This window comes from Argiope bruennichi, chromosome 8 (genome assembly GCF_947563725.1).
Source record: "Argiope bruennichi chromosome 8, qqArgBrue1.1, whole genome shotgun sequence".
Taxonomy (NCBI): domain Eukaryota; kingdom Metazoa; phylum Arthropoda; class Arachnida; order Araneae; family Araneidae; genus Argiope; species Argiope bruennichi.
In genome coordinates, this window is record NC_079158.1 from 30,172,241 (window position 1) to 30,193,813 (window position 21,573).

Sequence of the window (21,573 nt, forward strand, 5' to 3'; positions counted from 1 at the left end):
TAAATACATTTTATCCAAAATGGTTTCATTCTATTTTTAAAATCCGAATTTATTTCTGTAACTTCTTTCTATTGGTAAAATTCTTCTCCGTTTTAGAATTCGTAAATGCTGCTTTTATAAGATTTTTTACAAACTACACTACATGTCACCAGAAACTAAATACTTGACGTGAGTAAGGATTTTTAGTTCCGAAAATAAATCACCGTTGAAAAAAAACATGATTAAAAATTGTTTTCTTTTAACTTGATGTATGATATACTTAATCAAAACAGATTTATTCAGCTTCTCATGTGCTTGGAAATTGTTTTTTATACAAATCTAACAGATCTTTTTGCTACCAGTCTTACATACCTCTCCATTTATTTTTTATTCATTAAATGAAGCAGTTTTATGTTTTTAATATTAAATGATATTTTATATATTATATATATATATGATAAATCTCACGTTTACCTTTCTTCTTAGAAAAATAATAATTTCCAAAACTGATGATATAAATTCCTTTCATCTAGTCTGCCAGAAAATCGATTAGATCATTTTTTCTAAACCTTGAATCATCACGAATATTGTGTTTTACAATACTCTTTTAATAATTTCAAAATCTTAAACTTTAAGATTACTCCATTTATAAGGAAAACTAATTAATACGTTTTACAAATATCGCCTTAAGATGAAAATTATTTTCTATATGCCTTTTTTATGAATAAAAGAGAAAAGAAAGAATAAAAGGAATTTTAAGACAACCACCTTTCATTTGGAGAAAATATAGGAATAATTTCTAAGTTTAGAAAGTCATTAGTAAGTGCACGCCTATAAGATAGCTCCATTTATTATAATACACTTTTAAGAATGTCTTGTTCTCTAAAATTGTGGTTTGTGATTTGTAAAATTGTGTCTAGTTCTCTAAAATTATTTGTGAGCTGATTTAACGTTGACGTTCAAATGGATCATTATATTTTATTTCCGTATAATAGTTTAAATGTGTAATAAGACAGATTTCTTTCAATTCTAGATGAGTCTATAATTGTAAATCCTGGACTTTCATTATCTTCAAATATAATGGAATATGAAGCATTATACATATTTTCTTCTAATGAATTTCCGATATTTATAACTTTAACTCTGGGATCTTCGACATTTTCCGATGAAATTGCATAATGTATGAAACTTCATACGTTATCATTTTATATAGATAAACATGCAGGAGGGAGTAGACACCCTATCTTTCATAGGAATCTATTTGAATTTTAGCTAAAAGATTTTAACCCGTTAATAATATTTAACTTTTTTTCCATGATCATGTTAATATATGTTTATGATCAATTTTTCTTTTCTTTGTCAATTTTTTTCTTTTCCGTTGTCTTTCAGTCTAAAATGTTAGTTGATTTTGAGTCAAGCTCTTGTTTATGCAAAAAAGCTAAACTCGCTTTAAAAAAAAGAAAAACATGAAAGATGGTGGGGGTCCATTGACGATTTTTGGAAAATAGACAAAAAATATATACTAATCTCTCTATTGGTCAATTATTATAAAATTGTTAGATCGATCATTTATGAAAGCCTCTTTTTTTTAATAAAAGTAATATTTTTTAAGACTGTAGTCATTTAAAATGTTATATGCTCATTACGAATAAAAAAAAACTTGCAAATTGGAAGAAAAGCCAAAACAAAAACTTTTGAAAGTACGCGTAGTAAAATTAGAATGTATTTTTAAAAAAAATTTAAATTTTATTCCTATTTTAGAAATATGTCCGAAAACCTTTAGTGAAATGATGACTCTTGAAAAGAAATTATTTCCCGACAGCTTTTTTGATGCATCTTTATTAAGATATCAAATTAAACGAATTTTAAATTGAATTTATTTTCTATTCCGATAAGAAATTGTTTTCAAAACTCTTCTGTTTTGAAAAAGTTATAATTTTTATTGTTTTATTAAAAGTTTTGTTAAAAAAATGTGTTTAATATATATCAAGATGAAATTTTGTAATCATTTTTCGCTTTTTTTTTTCTCTCAAGTGCTAAAATTTTATTTCGCGCACTTCTATGTTCTAAACATCCATTAATTATTTACCCAGAAATTGATTGTTTATAAATTATTTGTTACTCTAATTTAATTGCTCCATAATATTCACAATAATAAATTAAAAAAAATAAAACTTAGAAAAAAATTTTAGTTTCTGCATACTTATAATGGCGTTTCAAATGCTGTTATAGTAGATTTTTTAATTTTCAAACTTTCATGTAAGCCCTAATAACAGTCATCCTTTCTCCTAAAAATTAAGTTGAAATGTGAAATAATTTCGTTGGATGGCACTATGTTTTCCAGGTCTTTTTATGTGTTTATGAATACTGTCTGAAAAAACAATGAGAAAATTGGTTCCATCATCTCGCTCTTTCACAAATTATTTAATTGCTGCATTCCTGATCTTGAAAAATAAGTTGATTTTCATATCAGTAATAATGTTTAACATTAATTTCTCAAATGGGACATGAGTTTTCCAGGTCTCCTTTTGTGTTTTCAAATATTGATAAAGAAGGAGTGAACATCTGCTCCACTTTCTCATTTTCTAACAGATGATTCATTTAACCCTTTCTAAGGCCGTGGGAAGTATGCTTCCCACCAAATTTATTAATCTTTGCATGAAGTTATGTAGGTTGGCTTAAGTTCTGACAAATTTTTTAGAAAGACAAAAACTTAGATGCTTCAGTTTTTTATCTCACACAAAATGATGTCTTGGTTTGTCACTTAATTAGTAATCAACCAAACTAATTAATCAAATTAAATTTATCTAATAAGCTAAATGAATCCCTTTTCTTATTCTAATTTCAAGCCTAAAAATATTTTAACATAATATGACTAGAAAAAAATGGCCCTTTAAAGGGTTAAGATATGTTCTGGATTTTATAAGATTTATTTTTCATATCAATAACTGTATTCAGCAAAATATTTTTTTTTAGTTACCAAGCTTTCTGAACAATTCAAAGCATTAGAAGGGAAAATATTTAATTCAGTCTGATAGGTTTGCAAATCTGAACTCTTCAGAATACAAACATAGAAAGTATAAGTTTAAAAACCTTCTCTTTTTTTCTAATTAATAGTGTCAAAGTATATATACTAACTTAATTGTTAAAATTATCTTCAAATATGGTAATCGGTATCTCAAAAATGCTTGAATAATTCAAGAGGAAAAAAAATAGCAGATTTTATTTTGTAACATATTAAATAACGTTCCAAGAAAATTTATAAAATAGCATTATTGGATATATGTAAGCTCTTAATCATTGTTATTTAAATGTAGATCATATATTTCGATATATATTCGTTCCAAATTTAAAACTCAATTGTACAGCACACGAGAATCAGGTAAGTTATCAAATTAATTACTCTTTCATGAATTTTACTCTTTTATTGATCAAATTAGCTATCATTTCATCAATTTATTTCTTTTTTTTAATCAACTGTTCTTTCACCAATCTTGTTCTTTTTTTAATCAAACTAACTATACTTTCATTAATCGTTTTATTTTCCTTACATTTCCTTTTTTTTTCTTTAAATCTTTTAAATGGTTAAAATTTTATTCTGCTATCTACATTTTAATGGGTCAGATAAGTGAATGTAATTCTAACCAATACTTAACTTTATTTTCACAATTTATGTGGAAAACACTGTTAAGTTCAAGATCTTTATTAGCAACACAAAAAATGCTGGTTTTAAAGAAGTATATTCTACCAAGATTATTCTACAGCATGATTGAACTCAAACTAATCTGTATAATCCAAGATTTTTTGTATAAGCTTGTCACGTGCCTCTTCGTACAAGTTACCCAACTGATCCTTGAATTTGTGTAAAAACTCAAGAGCTTCGCCGGCGGCTTCCTTGCTCATATCTTTGCTCCGAACGATCAACTGAAATTAAAGCAAGAATTCAGTTTACAAACAATAATTGAATACCACTGAAAACTTTAAACACGACCTATCTATTAAGATAATAAACGAAGATTAAAAGTGATAAACAATATAAGCGCCAAAAAAATTTAAAATACTATTTTCCATGTTAAAACGTCAAATGTACAATACCTTATACTATGTAAACGTGGCAACTATTTGGTAGTTCTTCTAAGAAATAAAAAAGTGGGCTTTAAAGCGGTAGCTAGTGAGTACGGCTTTGCTGTATCATTTCAGGTATAAAGAGAGGTTCCATTTTGAGTGAAAATCATAAACATCTTAAATGCTTAATAAGTTTATCTGTGTGTTTAATTTTCCCAGTGTTTTCGCTTTTGACACTTGATGCGTTAACCACTTTTCATCCTCAAAACATGGGTGTAAAGATTGCATTTTTACAGTAACAACAGAAACTGTTGTCTTTATTATTAAAATAGCTAATTAGAATATAATTTCTTTCCTTACGCAAATAAGTTTCGATATAGTTGCTAAGAGAGTAGAAAAAATGCTGACATGTCTACATTATTTCTTGTGACAAGCAGGCTATCAACTATTAATTTTAAAAACACAGAAAGGAAAATAAGATCCTGCTTATAGTATTTGTCATTTTCATCAATCAATAATTCAAATATTTTATTGATAAATTGCTTAAAACAATTTTTTATACGATTCCAATATTTTTTTTGTTGTTGACCAGTATCACATCGTTTAAATTACATAGTCAAATCTATAGGCCAAGGACTCATGATAGAGGATAGTATCACGGTTTGAAATCTACATTCATTGTAATATTCGGCGATACGGTCTTCCTCAAGGGCTTTTAGAGGAAACTTGTTCAGATTTGTGTTTAGCCTGCAGAAAAAAAAAGAAAAATTCTAGCAGTCTTCTAGTTTAAGAGAATAATTTGTTTCTAAAACTAAATTTTTAATATTACTAGTTAACAACTTTGGTATGTTTGACGACTGAGACTCGTCATTTACTTGTTTTACCAAAGTTTCGGAGGAAGAGCTTAATTCGTTATTCGTAATTTTCAAAATCTACAACTTTAGCATCAGCAAATTAAATCTTTTCTAAAGGCGATACCCTTTCCAAAATAAACGGTACACAAGTGGTTAAAACCACAATAGAAGCCTTTAAATTCTGATTAGAATTTCACAGCGATTTCTTGCACGTGACATTTACGTCTCTTTCCATCTAAAATGGATTTTTCTAGTACTAAAATAGGTTCTATATTTTCTTACTTTCTCATTTACGAAATTTGAAAGAAATATATTGTCAAATATCAACATTTCAGATTTTCCTGAATACACAAGAAACACTATTTTGGTTGGCTGGGTGTAGGCTCGAAAACTCACAAATGCTTTCAAATAGTATGAAATTTGATGCATGGTTTCAACACTAAAATTTTAGATATCTAGCAAATTTTAAATAAAATCCATTTAGAGAAAGCATTATTGCCCGACTGCCTGAATATAAGTTAACATGAGTGCAAAACAGGAAGATCTAATTGGATAAAAATAGTATATACACAAATTTGACATATATTATATAATCAAATGTGCAATATAGACTGACTATCTGCTCAGTCTATATTTTCAGAAGTATGTAAAGATAGATACTTCTGAACTTAGAATCGCAATAACTTATAAAATTTGATGTGTGATTTTGTAACTAATTTTAATTTTATGTCAGATTTTGATTTTTATCAATTAGTAATAAAATGCTTAGATATATATACCATTTTCTAATATGTATATTAACTACAGCGATAAATTGCCGGAAATCGCTCTCAAATAGGCTTTTCTGCGAATATTGTTCATCAATAGCAAATGGCTAATAATACACAAATACTTTTATTACTGAGTATCCGAGAATTTTTCGAGAAGACCACTCCAGACTGTTTATACGTTGATGCCTCTATAATGCTTTTGAAATTTTCATATGCTTTAGTTTTATATAATTGTAATAGGATGTAAAACATTTTATAAATAACAAATCGTGTTACTATTATTCTGCTTTTATGAAAAAAATTTGATTTGTTGAATTTAAATATATTTTCCTTATTCTGAAACCCTGTCATTAAAAAGACTCTGCTTACAGGTCTATTATGACATATTCATTCTATAAATTTGTTAATAACTTTAATGTGAAAATAGCATTTTCTACATTCTCTCTAGTATCTCAAACCAATTTTATACGAGAAAAACTTTTTTGTACAAAGACTTTTAATACTTCCAGTACTTCAGATACAATTTATGGCCATTTCACATTAAATATCATTACGTTATTTTAATGCTATTACTAGTTAAAATGCAAGATGAATTATTTAAGGGCAGATGCCAAAAACAAAAGTCATTAGGTTAATGTTATATTATGACTGGTAGCTGTTACAGACGATCTCTAGACGCTACTAAAATTCCACCCATGTTCTTCCATGGTCATAGTCTTAAGTAAAAAATGTATATATTTTCTCGAAACAGACTTCTAGCTGACAAAATGTAGCATTCACTTTCATAAATATTTTAGCTTAAGACATTAATTCAGACTTAACTAATTAACTAATAATACTGAACATACAAATGCGTTCTTCAAACCAAAGTGCATCATAAAGGCAATGCCTTTTTCGCTTCCTTAATTAAAATTCTATTGAAACCGTTACTTATTACGATCAATAAAGAAATTGGTTTGGTTTTGACCTATGATTTTTTTCTTTAAACACTTAGAGACTCGGTTCAATTATTACTTACTTCCCTGGCGATTTTCCTGACATTTTCAATTTTGTCCTTGGATTTCTCCAGACCAGTTTCTAACAAATTCTTTACCCATTCGCCAAATTTGGCGAACTTCTCCTTGAAGTCAAGGTGGAGATCGTCGAAATAATCTTTCAGTTGTTCATAAAGATCGGAAACGGATCTCTTTCTGGTCTCCTCGTTTTCGTCTTTCTCGAGGACGCGATCGAAGAAATTGTTCAGCTTCTCTGCTCCCTTATTGGTGATCCAATTGCACAAACTCTGTAAAAGCGTAGAGACAGAAATGTCACTCATCAACTAATATCAATTGAAATTTATATCTACAAAGTACATTAATAAATCATTATTAGAAGACGGACACATCTAGATGGGCTGTTATATTAATAACAATATCTTAGATCTGATTGTCATAGATTAACTAACAAAAGTTGTTTTAGAAAATTTTATATACATTTACGAAATATTTAAGAAAGTAAATTATAATTTATAGCGGATTTTAGATGTTAAATAAATAGTAATGTTTAAGTAATAAAGGCTATGAATTCTATGAACTAAAACACTTCCGAATATTAAAATCAAAACAATACATTAAAAACAGTATAGAAATTGGAACCGAGATTTTTTGAGTTCGTAGAAACACATAGATATCTACCAATAGAAAAAAATGCATTGCCAGATAGAAAGTAAAATAAATTCTGAAAGAAAATAGTGGAAATAACTTCCCAATGTCCCTTGAAATGTGATTATAATAAATTAGCATAATAAAAATTGTAGATCTCAACTAGTTGTTCTTTGCTACAATCCAGGATTTCTCATAGGTAAGGATACTTTTAATCTCCCCCAGCATTACAGATGCCACTGGGTAATTGTTATATGCTGATAATGCATTAATGTTACTGCATTATCAGTATACTGATATGCAGTAACATATCAGTATACTGCTATGTTACTGCGTATACTGATAGTTCAATAAATCCAGAAGAACTTAAAGGAAATTATTGGAATTTTTGGTAAGACTTTTATAACGCATTTCTCACTTACTTTAGAAAAGATCGAAATAAAAAAAAAATTTCATCTTTTATTTATTCGTTCACGTTTTAATTTTTCTCTAGGGCGCGATAAAAAAAATTGCTTAGCTTTTCAGCTCTCTTGTTGATAATAAAGTAGCACAAATTCCAGAAAAACATGAATACAGAAATATACTTAAGATCTAAGTGGAATTTTCTTACTTAATTAAACTTTAAATAATTGTTAAAATTAATTTCATTTTAAAATATGAAATAGAAAATATATTTTCAGATTTGCTAAGAAATAAAATTATTATTAGTTCAACTAAGAAATAAATATATTGCAGCTGCGCAGACGATTTCCTTGAAATTGGAGATAAACTAGGTGGCAGAGATTTTCTCAAATATTTCACAAATATTATCTCAAAGTAAATAACGAAATCTTATGTAAAACTCATTTAACGGCAATTTAATGAGCACAAGAGCACAAACCTGCACACAAAAAAGTTTTTAGCTTTGCTGTTGTACTCTTAAATAATCTTGCTCTATATTAAAATTTTCCTGCATAAAACTTAAATATTTTTTGTTCAATAGATATACCAAAATTTAAAAATTATTATTCCAATTTTTAGTAAGATTTCATGACATAGGCTTATTTCTCATTTGATGAAAAGAAATATCAAACCAAAAGATTCAATTTAATGTTCTAAATAAGTACTGCGTAGTCGATTAATTTTCAATTACAAATGTAAATATCGTGATTCGGTATATCAAATAAAGCAATCATCAAAATATCGGCTTGAACACTGGTGTGGTGTGGCGTGGCGTGGAGAAGGGGGGGCCAGCTCAGATGTCGTCCTCGTCATCTGACCGCGGTTCAAAATTACGAGGTCGGTCCCAAAATAGCCCTAGTGTTGCTTTACAACGGGACGTTAATATAACTAAACCAAATCGGCTTGAACAATGGACAAACAAAAACATATTTTCATCCTTTTCTACAATATTTTTAAGCAAATAAAATGTTGGATTTTTTTTTTTTTTACTTAAAATTTATAATCAAAACATAAAGTTATTCTTAACCCAAAATACAAAAATGCGTTCACCTGACTAGCCTGTTTGACTGCTTTGTTAAGTCCTAACTTCAATGAGGACACATCCATTTTCTCCAAAATCTAGAAAAAAATATTTTTTATTTAGACAGGTTAGATAATCTTCACTTTTCAGCACTGAAAATTTGTGCTGAAAAAAAAATCAAAATTGTTGAATTGCCCAATTGAAGATCATTTGGAAATTTTCTCACATATTGTTTAATCTTGAGAAAGAAGTCTCTGAAGCTGAGATCTCCCAACATGGATTCCATGGGGTCATCGAGGTCATCGATTGAACGCTTATTAAGGTTAAACCCCTCAAGAATCTTGCGGACATGATCTTTTAGCTGCTCCTTAAAAGCCTCAATCTCGTGATCCTTTATATCCAGTTTATGTAGAACTGTTTCGAGATCTCTCAGCTGAAAGATAATGAATTAAAATTAAAAAATTTTGCAAGAAACATCTTGCAACGCTTTAAAATGCAAAAATTTCAAATAATATTTAAATTTATAAAATAATTTAAATAACTTAAATTTTAAAAATTTTAAATTGTAAAAAGATTCCAAATATATGTGATATAATTTTTACTGTTTTGGTATCAGGATTTTTATTCACAAGTATCATTAAAATAAAAAAAATTCGAAAAGGAAAAAAAAAAAAAAATCGCGAAGTAACAAAAAGATTAAAGTCATCGGATTTTTCTGAAATGTTACTCTTTAGATTTAGAGACTAAATGCATTTTCAAAATGGATCTTAACTATTGACATAAAATCTATCGCAGGCAAACGTAAACCTTGTATTACACATACACGCATTCTTAACATATAGGATTCTTAATTTTATAATCTTAATTCTAGAGGATTTTAAAGATTTCTAGCTAAAAAGAAATTAATTTAAAAAAAGAAAAGGAATATAAAGGAAACAAATGATGTTAGCAGTTTTCTCTCATACAGATTTTCATTAAAGGATGTTCGAATTTGAATCATTTTTGGAACTTAAAACTGAATATAAAAAACTAAATATAAAAGATTTACTTAACTTACAAAATTATTTATAAATTTTGATAAAATAATTTCATTATTTATTAAATAAATTATTTCTTAAAATTTATTTATAATTTTATTAATCATTTACTGATTAGTCTATTTAAACAGCATAATCAAAAAAAAATGTATATAGCCAATATGTTGAAAAGTCTTATTTTGAAAAGATTAACACTGATTATATAAAATCGCATATTTTTATAATATTCAATTTTAAATGTACAGATTATTATTCCATTTGATTCCTTAAACCTTATGCATGTCCACATTTCATGCCGAATTCAAACAAAATTTGATATAAACATTCCTTAGCACTTGGGAAAGTTAACAATCCTATCAAAAATTTTAGAGTTTTCTTAATGGTATGAAATGTTACTTGAAAAATTATGTCTTTCCCCTATAACTTCTTGACAAATCATACCCTTTTTACACACATTAAAATTTTTTTAAAGCATTGTAGTTGCATCAGTTTCATTGTTTTTCTATATTTTTTCTTTAAATTTTAATTTTTTCAAATTTAATATAAATACAATTTTTATGAGTTTTTCTCGAAATATTAACGCTATTTCATTAATTAACCGTGCATGTTATTTGCGCTCTTTGGCCAATGTTAATAATTTGCTTTCTATTGACATTTTTATTTTTGGTTTTTAGTATGTAGAGGAAAAAACCAAATTTTGAATAATTATTTTTATTGTAACTTCTTTAGAATCTTAATCTAATTTTATCTGATATTTCAGCATTTAGAATTTTTAATACATCCAGCTGACGTATCTTTTTTACTGTTTTTTAGTTTCAGTTCACTGAATATGATTTAATTTTACTTGATAAATTTCTTGGTTTTCTTGTATCAGAAGGTGTATTAAAATTATCGTTTATCCCAAATCCTTAGAGTAGTAATTAATTATTGTTAATTAAACCAATGGCTTCTAAAAACCCTTAAGATATTGAATATAAAAATTCGAAAATTTTTACATATACAAAATGTTTTCATTTTACAAACAGAACAAGCGTTCAAGTTTGTATCCATAAACTCGAATATCCGTTAACTTCTTTGTTTGAAACTTGTACAATTGCACGCCCTTTGAACGATTCAAACGAAATTTGGCACACATATTCCTTAGCACTTGGAGTACAAATTAGTTTTTTTTCAAAAACTTTTAAGCTCTTAGAAAGGGGTGAATGCAAATAAAAAGTAATTTGAATTTTTTTCCCCCATAATATCAGAACATATCATCACACAAATTATTTTTACATCATTTTAAAATTTAAAAATTTAACATTTCAGTAACGTCAGTTGAAGTACCCAACAATCATAGTTATATCTGAATACAATTTGTAATGATTTTTTTTTTCTTCCGAAATATTAAAATTATTTTATTGTTTAATTTCATCTATCACTTGTGAATTTTTGTCAAAATTAATTACTTTGCTGTATTTAATATTCATTTGATGTATTCAGGCATTTTCATTTTTCGTTTCTAATTGTTAACATGAGCATTAAATTCCGCATTTTCATTGCCTCGTAAAAATGCGTGATGAAACAGTCTAAACAATAAATAAAATCAGTATAGATGAATTATTTCAATATTTCAAAACAACAATTTTTGAACAATTAAGAGATAAATATGTTCTACACAAATTTCCTTTCAACATTTTCTGACAGAATGGGAGAATTTTTGTAACTGATAACAGCATCTGAAACAAAACACAATCTTTATTTGAAGATTCCATTCTTTATTACTTTTTTCAACATATTTTGTGCTGCCATCTGCTGATGAAAAGGTGAAATATTTTCTGAATTCGATTTCAAAATCACATTGCTCCGATTGATGCAATGATTTTTCATACATTTCGCTCTTAATGTGATTTTAGACTCTCTATCTGTAAATGTTGTAAATTCAAATAATTCGTATCAAAATAATGATTAATATTGATTAGTAACTTATAAAGAAATGGTAACTGATTTTTTTAATTCAATTTCTTTAAGAAGAATTTTTTCTGTTTATAGAATTCACATGCTTTATTAGTGGGATCAATAATTTATTTCTTAATATTTCATGAATCTCAATATTTCATTAAAAATGCATAATAAAGATTTCATTCCTCTAGATTATATAATGTGTTCGTCCATTTCCTGACTTGTACAATCTTTGTCTTCATTCTTTTTTAAAAAAATAATTAATAAAATAGATAAAATTATCAATTATCATCACCTACTTTTTAAAATTCATCAATAAAGGCTTTTAAATTATTAATGAAATTGGTATTTTTTACTTCAATTTTATTTCCTAATACCATTTGATGTCATTCGTTTGATTGGTATTATAATTTTATTTTAAATAATTACATCTTACATTTTAGATATCTTTTAACAATGAACCTGTGAAAAATTACTAATTATTCTTCACATACCATCCATTTTCTTGAAAATATCGATATAGTTTTCAAAATAAGTTTATCATACTTATAAATATTTTCAAGAAATTAATAAACTTATTTAATAAAATACTAAAATGATGTCTTTGAATATTCATTGTTAATTCAGTGATGCCATAATAATACTAATAAACAGATGCTTATAATTTTTATACTTTTACTTTCTGGTGTATGAAAAGTATTGTAATCGTCAAAAAATTTTCGAATTTCAAGCGTCGATAATTTGACGAATTCCAAAGTCCCAGATCTTCCTGATTTCGAAACGCACGTTTTTAAAATTACATCTGTATGTCTGAGAGCCTAACTCAAAAACGCTTTGAGGTAGACAGATGAAATTTGGTATACGATCTTAACATCAAAATTGTAAATTTCAAGCAAATCTGGAATACCCCCCCCAGAGGAAGTCAGTCTTTTGTAAGTTAATACAATTATTACGAAACGAAAAGAATTATTTGTATTAGATTTAGTAGATAATTATATTAGTTTATATTAGATTTAGTATATATTTTTTCAAATTTTAAGCACCCCATCTACCAAGACGTTAACCGTCTGTCAGTCTTACTTTCACATGCATGCAGGCGCAATTCAAAAACGTAATGACTGAATGAAATTTGGCATGGGATTTGATGAGAACAGTTGCAAAATTCCGTTTAAAACTCTGATATCATTTGCTCGGAAGAAAGTTTTTCAAAATACATATTACTTTTTCAGTTGTTTATGTATTATCTGATTTTTAACGATTAACAGCGAAAGATTTCTCGCTTTCGAAACTATTACTCGTCAATGATTGCATAAGATTGAAGTAATTTGTGTCTTCCACACCAGATGGCGCAGTTTTCTGTTTTTGTTTTTTCCCCATGTACATGTGTAAATAAATAGTTTCTGTTCTGCCTTATAAGGGTGCGGTATTGTCAATTTCTTTCTCTTCTTAATGTACCATAATTTCCCTTGAATCGGGAGTCGGAGCATTTAAAAAGGTTCATCCATCTGATTTTTTTTAACTGCATTATGATCTACTATATCATAAAAAATAAGTGAACACAGATTATATGTATATTTTTACACGTTTTATCTCTCAGTATTATATTTCTAAGTTTATTACTACAAATTATATTTCTAAGTTGAAAAATTATGTAAACGGTCTCATCTCAATACAATTTCTTATACAATTGTAAATTCTGTAAAAAGTTATTTTTGTTTCGTTTTCCTACTGTAAATATTTTGTTAATTAAATAAAATTCCCGTAACATACCCACCAAACCGTTCAGTGACCAGAATGGTCACGGCTACGGGGGGGTATGAGACGGCGTTCTGTTCTATGTATATAGTACATTGCTCTCCCACTTTGCTACGTACAGTGATGTACAATTAATAATGCAAAAGTACTGGTTCCCTACACTATATTCCTAAACATAAAACTCTTTATGTATAGTGCATTGAAAATAAACCTGTGAACACTCGTGACATTTAAGACCTTGCTCAAGGTCAACAATTTTATGAGTCAATGAGATAGATAACACTTATATTATAGTGTATATGGGAAAGTTTTGGGAAGACCACTTGTGGGCTATTTTACCATATCGTTATATGAATCAACCTCAGAAAACCGTCACTTTTAACGTAATAAAACGTTTTCCGTTATGAAATAATTTCTCCTACCTCTATCAGTCACATCAATCAATCAATTAATTAATTAAAAAAATATCATAAAGAATTTTAATTGAGTTTTGATAAAACCCTTTGATGAAATTAGAACAATCTGTTAGTCATTGTTTTTCCATTGCTTGAATAGGAATAATATTTTGAACTCTACCTGTTTCAGTACTAGAGTTTTCTTCCCTGACTCCACAGCAGTTTCAATCTTTTCAATAGCCTCACGGATGACTTGCTTGACATGCCTAATCAATTCATCTTTTACGTCATTTTGAAACCTGTATTAGTAAAACAAAACTCAGAAGTATTAAAAAACAATAGCTGGTTAACAATACTTAAAGGATGAAACATTAATGCATTGAATTTATTAACTCTTTACACTCAGAAAAGTGCAAAATTATTCACCTAATACAAGTGCTTGTTTATTGTTCCAAAAGATAAATATATATCATTGTTTCAAGTTGAATTTCCCCGAAAACTTAATTTTCATCCTTTTACTATTATATAGGTATATTAACAATCAAAATTGAAAAATAAATAACTAAAACGTCAAAATGATGCCCGTCTTGAATGGTAATCATGAGTCACCTTTCGAATGCAAAAGGTTAATATACCGAAATGTAACATAATCTCGGCTTTTGTTATATGTATATATATTTGCAATCTATATTTCGGCGTATTTTTAAATCTTTGTATTCTTTAATTTATGTTACAGGAATTCTCAGTTACAGCTAACGTTAAATTTAGAACAAATTCGTTTCATGTAAATTACAAACTCTAAATCAAACATAAATTACAGAACTCTTTAGTGAGGTTATAACTCACGCGTAAATTATCTGCAACAAAAATTGCGTTCCTGTGCTTCATAACAATAAAACCATGTTAATAATCTACGCGGGGGCGTCACGTAATTGAGAATGAGAAGCTTCCGGCATGGTGGTTGGCTCTCGTCACCTTTGCGGGTACAAGAAAAGGTAGTAATCTGGCTCCTCCCATCGAAGAAAGGACTTACTACCTTAAGGAAGGGTTGTACCGTGGCCGGGATGGCCCTTCGGACTCAACCAATGCTTTTGCTGCGGTCTGGTCTTTCAGATTTTTTAAGTGTGCCTTCTGGTGGGTTGGAGTAGTCAGTTTATGGTTGTGGTTAGTAATCTACGGATGTTCAGTCCATAGTACTATAGTCGGAATGTGTACTATATAGTATAGTCTAAAGTTAAATAGTTAAATGAACCTCCACCTTCAAAATATCAATTAAGATATGCATTAAGGTTCAGTATAAATTTTCAAGCAATAACTCGCCGAATGGGACAATCTTTAAAATTTAAAATGCAACACAAAAGCAAAGAAATTTTAATGTCTCACAAGCGAAGCTTCATTTTTTGCCTCTTTCCAAATCAGCTTTTTTTCGTTGAGCAATTTAATGATGGGTAAACATTTCGCGATGTTAGCGATATGTCATAAACTTATAGCAAAACAATGATGACTAATGGAGGGTTAATTAGTTTGCATAAAGAAAAAGAATCGGAAATCGGCTTTGAATTATGACGTTTTTCAGTTGACTCATCTATGAAGTAAGTTACAATTAAAAGCTGCTTCAAAACAATGAACCTACCTGTTAAGTGCATCACTTTCTTCGATTCCAAGAACTTCGTGCAAAGGGGTTGCTTCTTCCATTGCTTCCCTGATACTTCTAACAACTTCATCGGATGCCTTTTCCAAGGCTGCAAAATAAAACAAATATAAAAGATTTTTTTTTTCCATTTTACTAAACTTATCAGGTAGTACAAAATGCAACAATAACACATTTTTTTTCTCTGCCCTTCTGAATCTTCTAATAAAAACGTGTTAATATAGCCTTAAAAATTCAAATTAAATGGATTTGATTTTGAACTCAAATTAATGACAACAATTATTTTTGTTTATGAATTGATTTTATGAATTATTAGCTGATATGCCAAGCATTACACGGGATAAAGATAGTTTCGAGGGTATGTACTCATTATACTCAATAGGGGAGACGGGAGTTAGTTGTAACAGCTTGTGGAAAAAAAATTTGTTTTTAAATATTTTCGCAATTCTATGATTATAACTACTTATTTTTATAGCTTAACTATTCACTATATGCACTAAAAACATTCAATAGTTTTATTGATTTTTAAGTGCAATTTTTTTTATCGATTGTTATTAATTCTTTTAAAATTTGACGCACATAATTATTAAATACGGTAGAAGTTATACTCTGATCTATTGAACTACTACTTTACTTTTTTTCAAATTACTGTTTCATTATTTTTGGCATTTTTATTGTTTTAAAGTAATTTAAATGAGATTTAAAAAATCTGACATAATTGATATATCATTCATGTTCAAACAAATACAATTGATCATGGCCCAAAAGCTTTCAATCAAATGGAGTGATATAATAAAAGGATTGTTTGTATTATAATTTTTTCAAAATTATCTTATACATGAAATATTCCGATTTCGAGAAAAGCAGGAATATAATACATGATATTTGATTCTGAGAAAAGCAGGAATATCGACTATTTTTTTAATAACTGCAGATAATTAAATTTTTGCAGAAAGTTAAACTTACCATCCATCAAAGTTGCTGAGGCACAACCGACAAAGAGAAGCACAAGGAAAATCTTCATTGTGCTAATTTTATGGAAAAAAAAAGAATTTGATTTGTATTCGCAAATTAATTTTATGCAATAATTTATAATATTCTTATTAATATGAGGCTTATTTTAAAAGTTTAAATTGAATAAAAGTTTCTTCATCAATGCATACTTGAAATTTACATCACTGTACTGTTAATTAAAAATATCAGTGTATGCAATAAGTAATAAAATTATAATTTTATAGAGAAGTATCAATATCTTTTTAGTAAAATGCTATGTAAAGATCAATGGTATTAATCTATTATCAATAGTAATTAATAATTACTGTCTTATTATTAATAAAATCGGTAAATAGTAATAATTGTGCATAATATCAATGAAAACCTGCAATAATTAATAATAATTTATTAATATAATAAACTGATTAAGAATATTAATGTATTATTAATAAGTGATAATAACATTGGTCGAAGCATATACACAGAGTATCCAAAAAAAAAGTGGAAAGAGCGTTTGTTTTTATTTCCTTAACTAATATACATATACTTCAAAATGCAAAATTAAAAAAAAAAAAAAAAAAGGGAATTCAGATCTATAACTTCGACTTTTGTAAAGGAGAGTGATAAAAAAAATAACATTTAATTTTTGCACGTCTTCTATAGCGGAAACAGTATTAAGAGTATTTTTTAAACGCAACTATAAGAATACAAATTCTCGAGCTTCTGTCTGTAAAATGTGCTGGGATATCAAAAAGGGAAATTTGAGACCAGATTCAGACATATTTCTGTAACTGAACTCTGAGCGGGGCTTTGTTTTTAATTTTAAGGGATAGTATACATAACACGAAAAAATTTTGATAGGGCAGAATCAGGAAATAAACTTACTTATTAACTTTAATTCAATTTTTAAAAATGGTCAGATAATTTTGAAAATTTTTTAAATTTTTTATTTAAGTATTAATACTTTTGATACCTACTCAGTTGTAGATTCTTATTATCTTAAACATTATTAGCGCGTATGTGATCGAGTTCTTCAATTATAATTTAGAAATAGGCTTTCTGAATTTCGCCGTCACTGATCAATAGCGAGTTTTTCTAAAGACATTTCATTCCTTAGTTCAGATATAATACTAATCAAATGTAATTAAATATATCGGCCACCATTCGACCTAGTTTTTGTACAAATCGAATCAATCCGTTTGTGAAAATCTCATACCACACATTTTCAGAAAATTACCAATGATGATGAGCCTCTTGTACATAGAATGGACTTTATCCTTATTAAAAGGGCTAGTTTTGAAAATTAGAGCTTCCAATCTCGATTAAAGCAACATTTATCTGTCCAAATTATATTAGAAAAGAATTTATGTAAAATTCCTGATGTTGATAACATAATTTTCCATATGAAATTTACAACAATTCATAGATTGTACGAATAATGTATGGATATCAATTATTAAAATGAAATAATCTCGACAATGTTGAGTTATGAACTGATTATTCCCGCAATACAATGAGGATAACTTGAAAAATATGGCAAAATTTCAATCATAAGAATCATACACTTTAAAATTGTAAAGTCTTTCTGTAAACACACTTTTTAGGATATTCTTGCTCAGAATTTCAGTATTTCTTTGTGGTATCTTAAATATTCAATTTTTCAAATGTCTCTTCCATTCTTTATAAAGTCGAAGTTGCAAGTATCTATCAAAGTAAGCAATATTATGTGTTATTAGAAAATTTTAAGTCCGTGATAATCGGATGAGGCAATACTAGACTAATATTTTACATATGACAGTTTTTTATGTATTGAAAGTTTATTTCTGAAATAAAAAATTCCATCTGAATATATGATTAATCCCAATGAATTTATAAATAAGTATATATCTGCAATCTTTGTATATAGAAATATGAAGCGTACTGTGCGCATAGATTAATGTAAGAAAAATATCATATTCATTAACAATTTTTCATATTAGGGATTCTAAAAAAATTCATTTCCTTTTTTTTTTTAATTTTTACCTTCTACAGAAGCCAAAGTATTCTTACAATTGCCCATCTTTTTTCATGAAACCTTGTAATTAAAAGCATATACATAGGTACAATATTTTTAAAAAAAATTAAAGCTTATCTCACTTTTTTGGGGACACCCTATACATTGATCATTTCAGTTCAATTATATTTCAAAATAAAATTAAAGCTTTATAATATAATTCCTGGAACTTATTTTACCGAGAACTTAATCATTTCGCATATAGTACACTCATTTTTCATACATATAAAGAAACGAAAATACTAATACAATAAATTTAAAAATCTCTAATTCGCATTCCAACAGATTTGAGATGACGTCTTAAAGATAAATATTAATCATACTATTATAGTTTGGGGTATAACCATAAAAATCAGCATCCTATTCGATATTTTGTGAAAAGAATTTGGTTTCCAATTGGAATAAAAATTATGATTTATTTCAGCTAAAATATTACTTGGTCGTGCATTAATAAAAATAATAATTGGATACTAATCATGTTAATTATTAGAATTTTTTATTATTAATATTAATTTCTCATATGATTAATTTTCAGAAAAGACATTGAGGAAAATCTCTATTTTTATCTCATATCCTGATTTCCTTGCATTTAGAGAAATTACCATAGAAGTTTGTCAAAATTTCTAAGTTAAATATGAATACTAAACATTTTCCATATATTCCAGAAAATAATATAATCTAGCATCGTTTATTATTTTAAGTCATAATTTTAATTATAAAAAGAATTTGACCTTCATACAACAGATTAAATTTTCATATGTAGGTTTTTTTCATATCGGCTATCAATAATAGATAAAAGAAAACATGTATACCGAAAGGAAGATAAAATACTTACAGATCTTCGTAAAAGAACTTTCAAATATTATGAAAGGGATTTATATACATGGATTTGATCTTATCTTAAAGTGGTTTTGTGATTTAAGACATCTGTTGTTGTTTTTATCTTCAATCCTTATCTGCATAATTAAGACCTTAAAAGGCAGAGATAAATTCGAGCTAGAATGTGCAAAATCTTTACTTCAGAAGTGATGAATCAACTATTTTCTAAATGCTTCTTAAATCCTCTAAACTATAAATGTATCGTAATTGGAAATTTACACTGTTTATATTCCAATGGATCTCTAATTATTTTTCTTATAAAATAGGGGATTTGATAACGGAGTTATTATAATATTTAACCCTTTCACTACTAACCAGACGAACCGACCGTGTAAATTTTATATTATTTAGCCAATTTCTGTTTCAAACAACGAGTGTAGAATGTAAAGCAAGGAAATTCATGGTGATGTCTCGTTTTATATTGCACAACTTTCGTTCGAAACATAAACCGGCCTGCCAGAACAGAATTTGTATGGTCCTGTTGGGCAGGGTAAATAGTGAAGGGATTGAAAGAGAAATAAACCAATATATTCTTCAATACAGTAAAGGAAAAAGTACTCACCTGTTGCTTCTTTTAAATAGAGATATGCGAATTTTTCTGACATCGCAATAGATTATTTCCAATTCTAAGAACATTGTATCAATTCTTTTATTTCTCTCAGACAGTGAAAGCAATAATTTCCAGAAGATACTTGACTATATGTATTTGTAAATTGCTGCACTTAAATATAAAATTCAATAAATCTAAAGAGATAAATTATCAAAGTTAAATATTTAAAAGTGGGTATGAAGTCAAAAATTATCTTAATTTCTGTATATTTTATAATCATTGAAAAGCTAATTCATATATTCATGTTAAACTGAACATTTAAATTTGTTTTATAAAATAACTAAGTCATAAAACTATGGGCTACATCTGTAGAAGCAAAAAATATTACTATATTCTGCATTTTACTTAATTGTTTCTTAAGTAAATGCCATATAGCAACTAAAGTCTAATTAGAGGATTTAAAAATCGGAAACAAATGTCTTGCTGTACTAATTTTATTTCTTATCTACTTTGTTTTAACGAAATTTAATGTAATTTTAATGTAAAAGTAAATAATATCTGAAAATTAAATTAAATGGGGCAATAAATTGTTAAACCCTTTTAATTGCCTTTTTTAAACGATAATTAAAATATTTTCAATTGGGATTCATTTAAGAAAAATTCATTTATTTTATCAAATGAAAACATCTTATTTGTTCATTAACTAATTATTAATACAGTAAAATACTTTATTTTGGCTTGAAATAACATTCAAGTATCTTGAAGGGGGAGGGAATCCATCGAAAAATTTGCCGAGCCTTCTGTTCAATAATTTTGTTTTTTTTTTTATCTATCTATATATTATTAATAATTAGTTATTAAGAATAATTCCCCCACGGCCTTTATTTTATTGCATAATTACTTAATTTTAAGTGTGTTCATTTCTTACACTTTGATCAATTTCATCCATTATCCTATAATTATACGAATCGCATTTAACTGCAACAAATATATATAATATGGAAATCTACCTTTATTTTAACCATTTCTATATTATGTTTTGCATTGGCAGAGAAAAACCGCACTGTCTAAATGGATTCAAGGAGAAAATTAGCTGACGAATTTTGAATGAAGTTGACTTCATTTCGTTAAAAATTTATATATAAATATTAATAGCCTATTTAGATCCATTGCTTGGCATGATTAATTTTCTTAAAGTGAGAAGTGTATGACATATTTACCTTCAAAAAATGATAGAATAATTTTAAAACAGCCTATCAGCCCAAAATCTAAGGAATGCTCAATAGATCATTATCCGGGACGGAACTTATAATTCACAAGGGCTAAAGGTGAATTTTTTAAAAAACTAAATAAAGATTACTAACAATGCATCTCCGCATGCAAAATATGAGATTCGTTATTCACATTTTCAATTATTCAAAAGGAAAAATGATAAAATAATAATCCTTCCTAATAATATAAATGAAAGATGCTATTTTCCCATATCATGTAAAGCAATGTTAGGAAAAAATTTATTGTTTAAAAAAATAGGGAAAAAAACTTATGTCCA

At 27.4% G+C, this 21,573-nt stretch overlaps 1 protein-coding gene across 1 annotated transcript; it reads right to left on the bottom strand.

The window, feature by feature from the left end:
- Positions 1-3,666: 3,666 nt before the first annotated feature.
- On the bottom strand, positions 3,667-16,610 carry LOC129980510 (uncharacterized). The gene is made up of 7 exons (XM_056090842.1): positions 16,516-16,610; positions 15,532-15,640; positions 14,080-14,197; positions 8,997-9,203; positions 8,800-8,868; positions 6,687-6,950; positions 3,667-3,903 (listed from the first exon to the last, which is right to left on the bottom strand). The coding sequence occupies exons 1-7, from the start codon at positions 16,571-16,573 to the stop codon at positions 3,760-3,762; spliced, it is 969 nt and encodes a 322-aa protein (XP_055946817.1). The 5' UTR covers positions 16,574-16,610; the 3' UTR covers positions 3,667-3,759.
- Between the last annotated feature and the right edge of the window lie 4,963 nt (positions 16,611-21,573).

What these genes read in the sequence shown, in the direction of transcription:
- LOC129980510 (XM_056090842.1), bottom strand. Translation starts at nt 16,573, where the DNA reads ATGAAGATTTTCCTTGTGCTTCTCTTTGTCGGTTGTGCCTCAGCAACT. An exon ending in GAAAGTGATGCACTTAACAG is followed by an intron (nt 14,198 to 15,531) that starts GTAGGTTCATTG and finishes TTACTAATACAG; the next exon opens with GTTTCAAAATGACGTAAAAG. An exon ending in AAACTCTAGTACTGAAACAG is followed by an intron (nt 9,204 to 14,079) that starts GTAGAGTTCAAA and finishes ATTATCTTTCAG; the next exon opens with CTGAGAGATCTCGAAACAGT.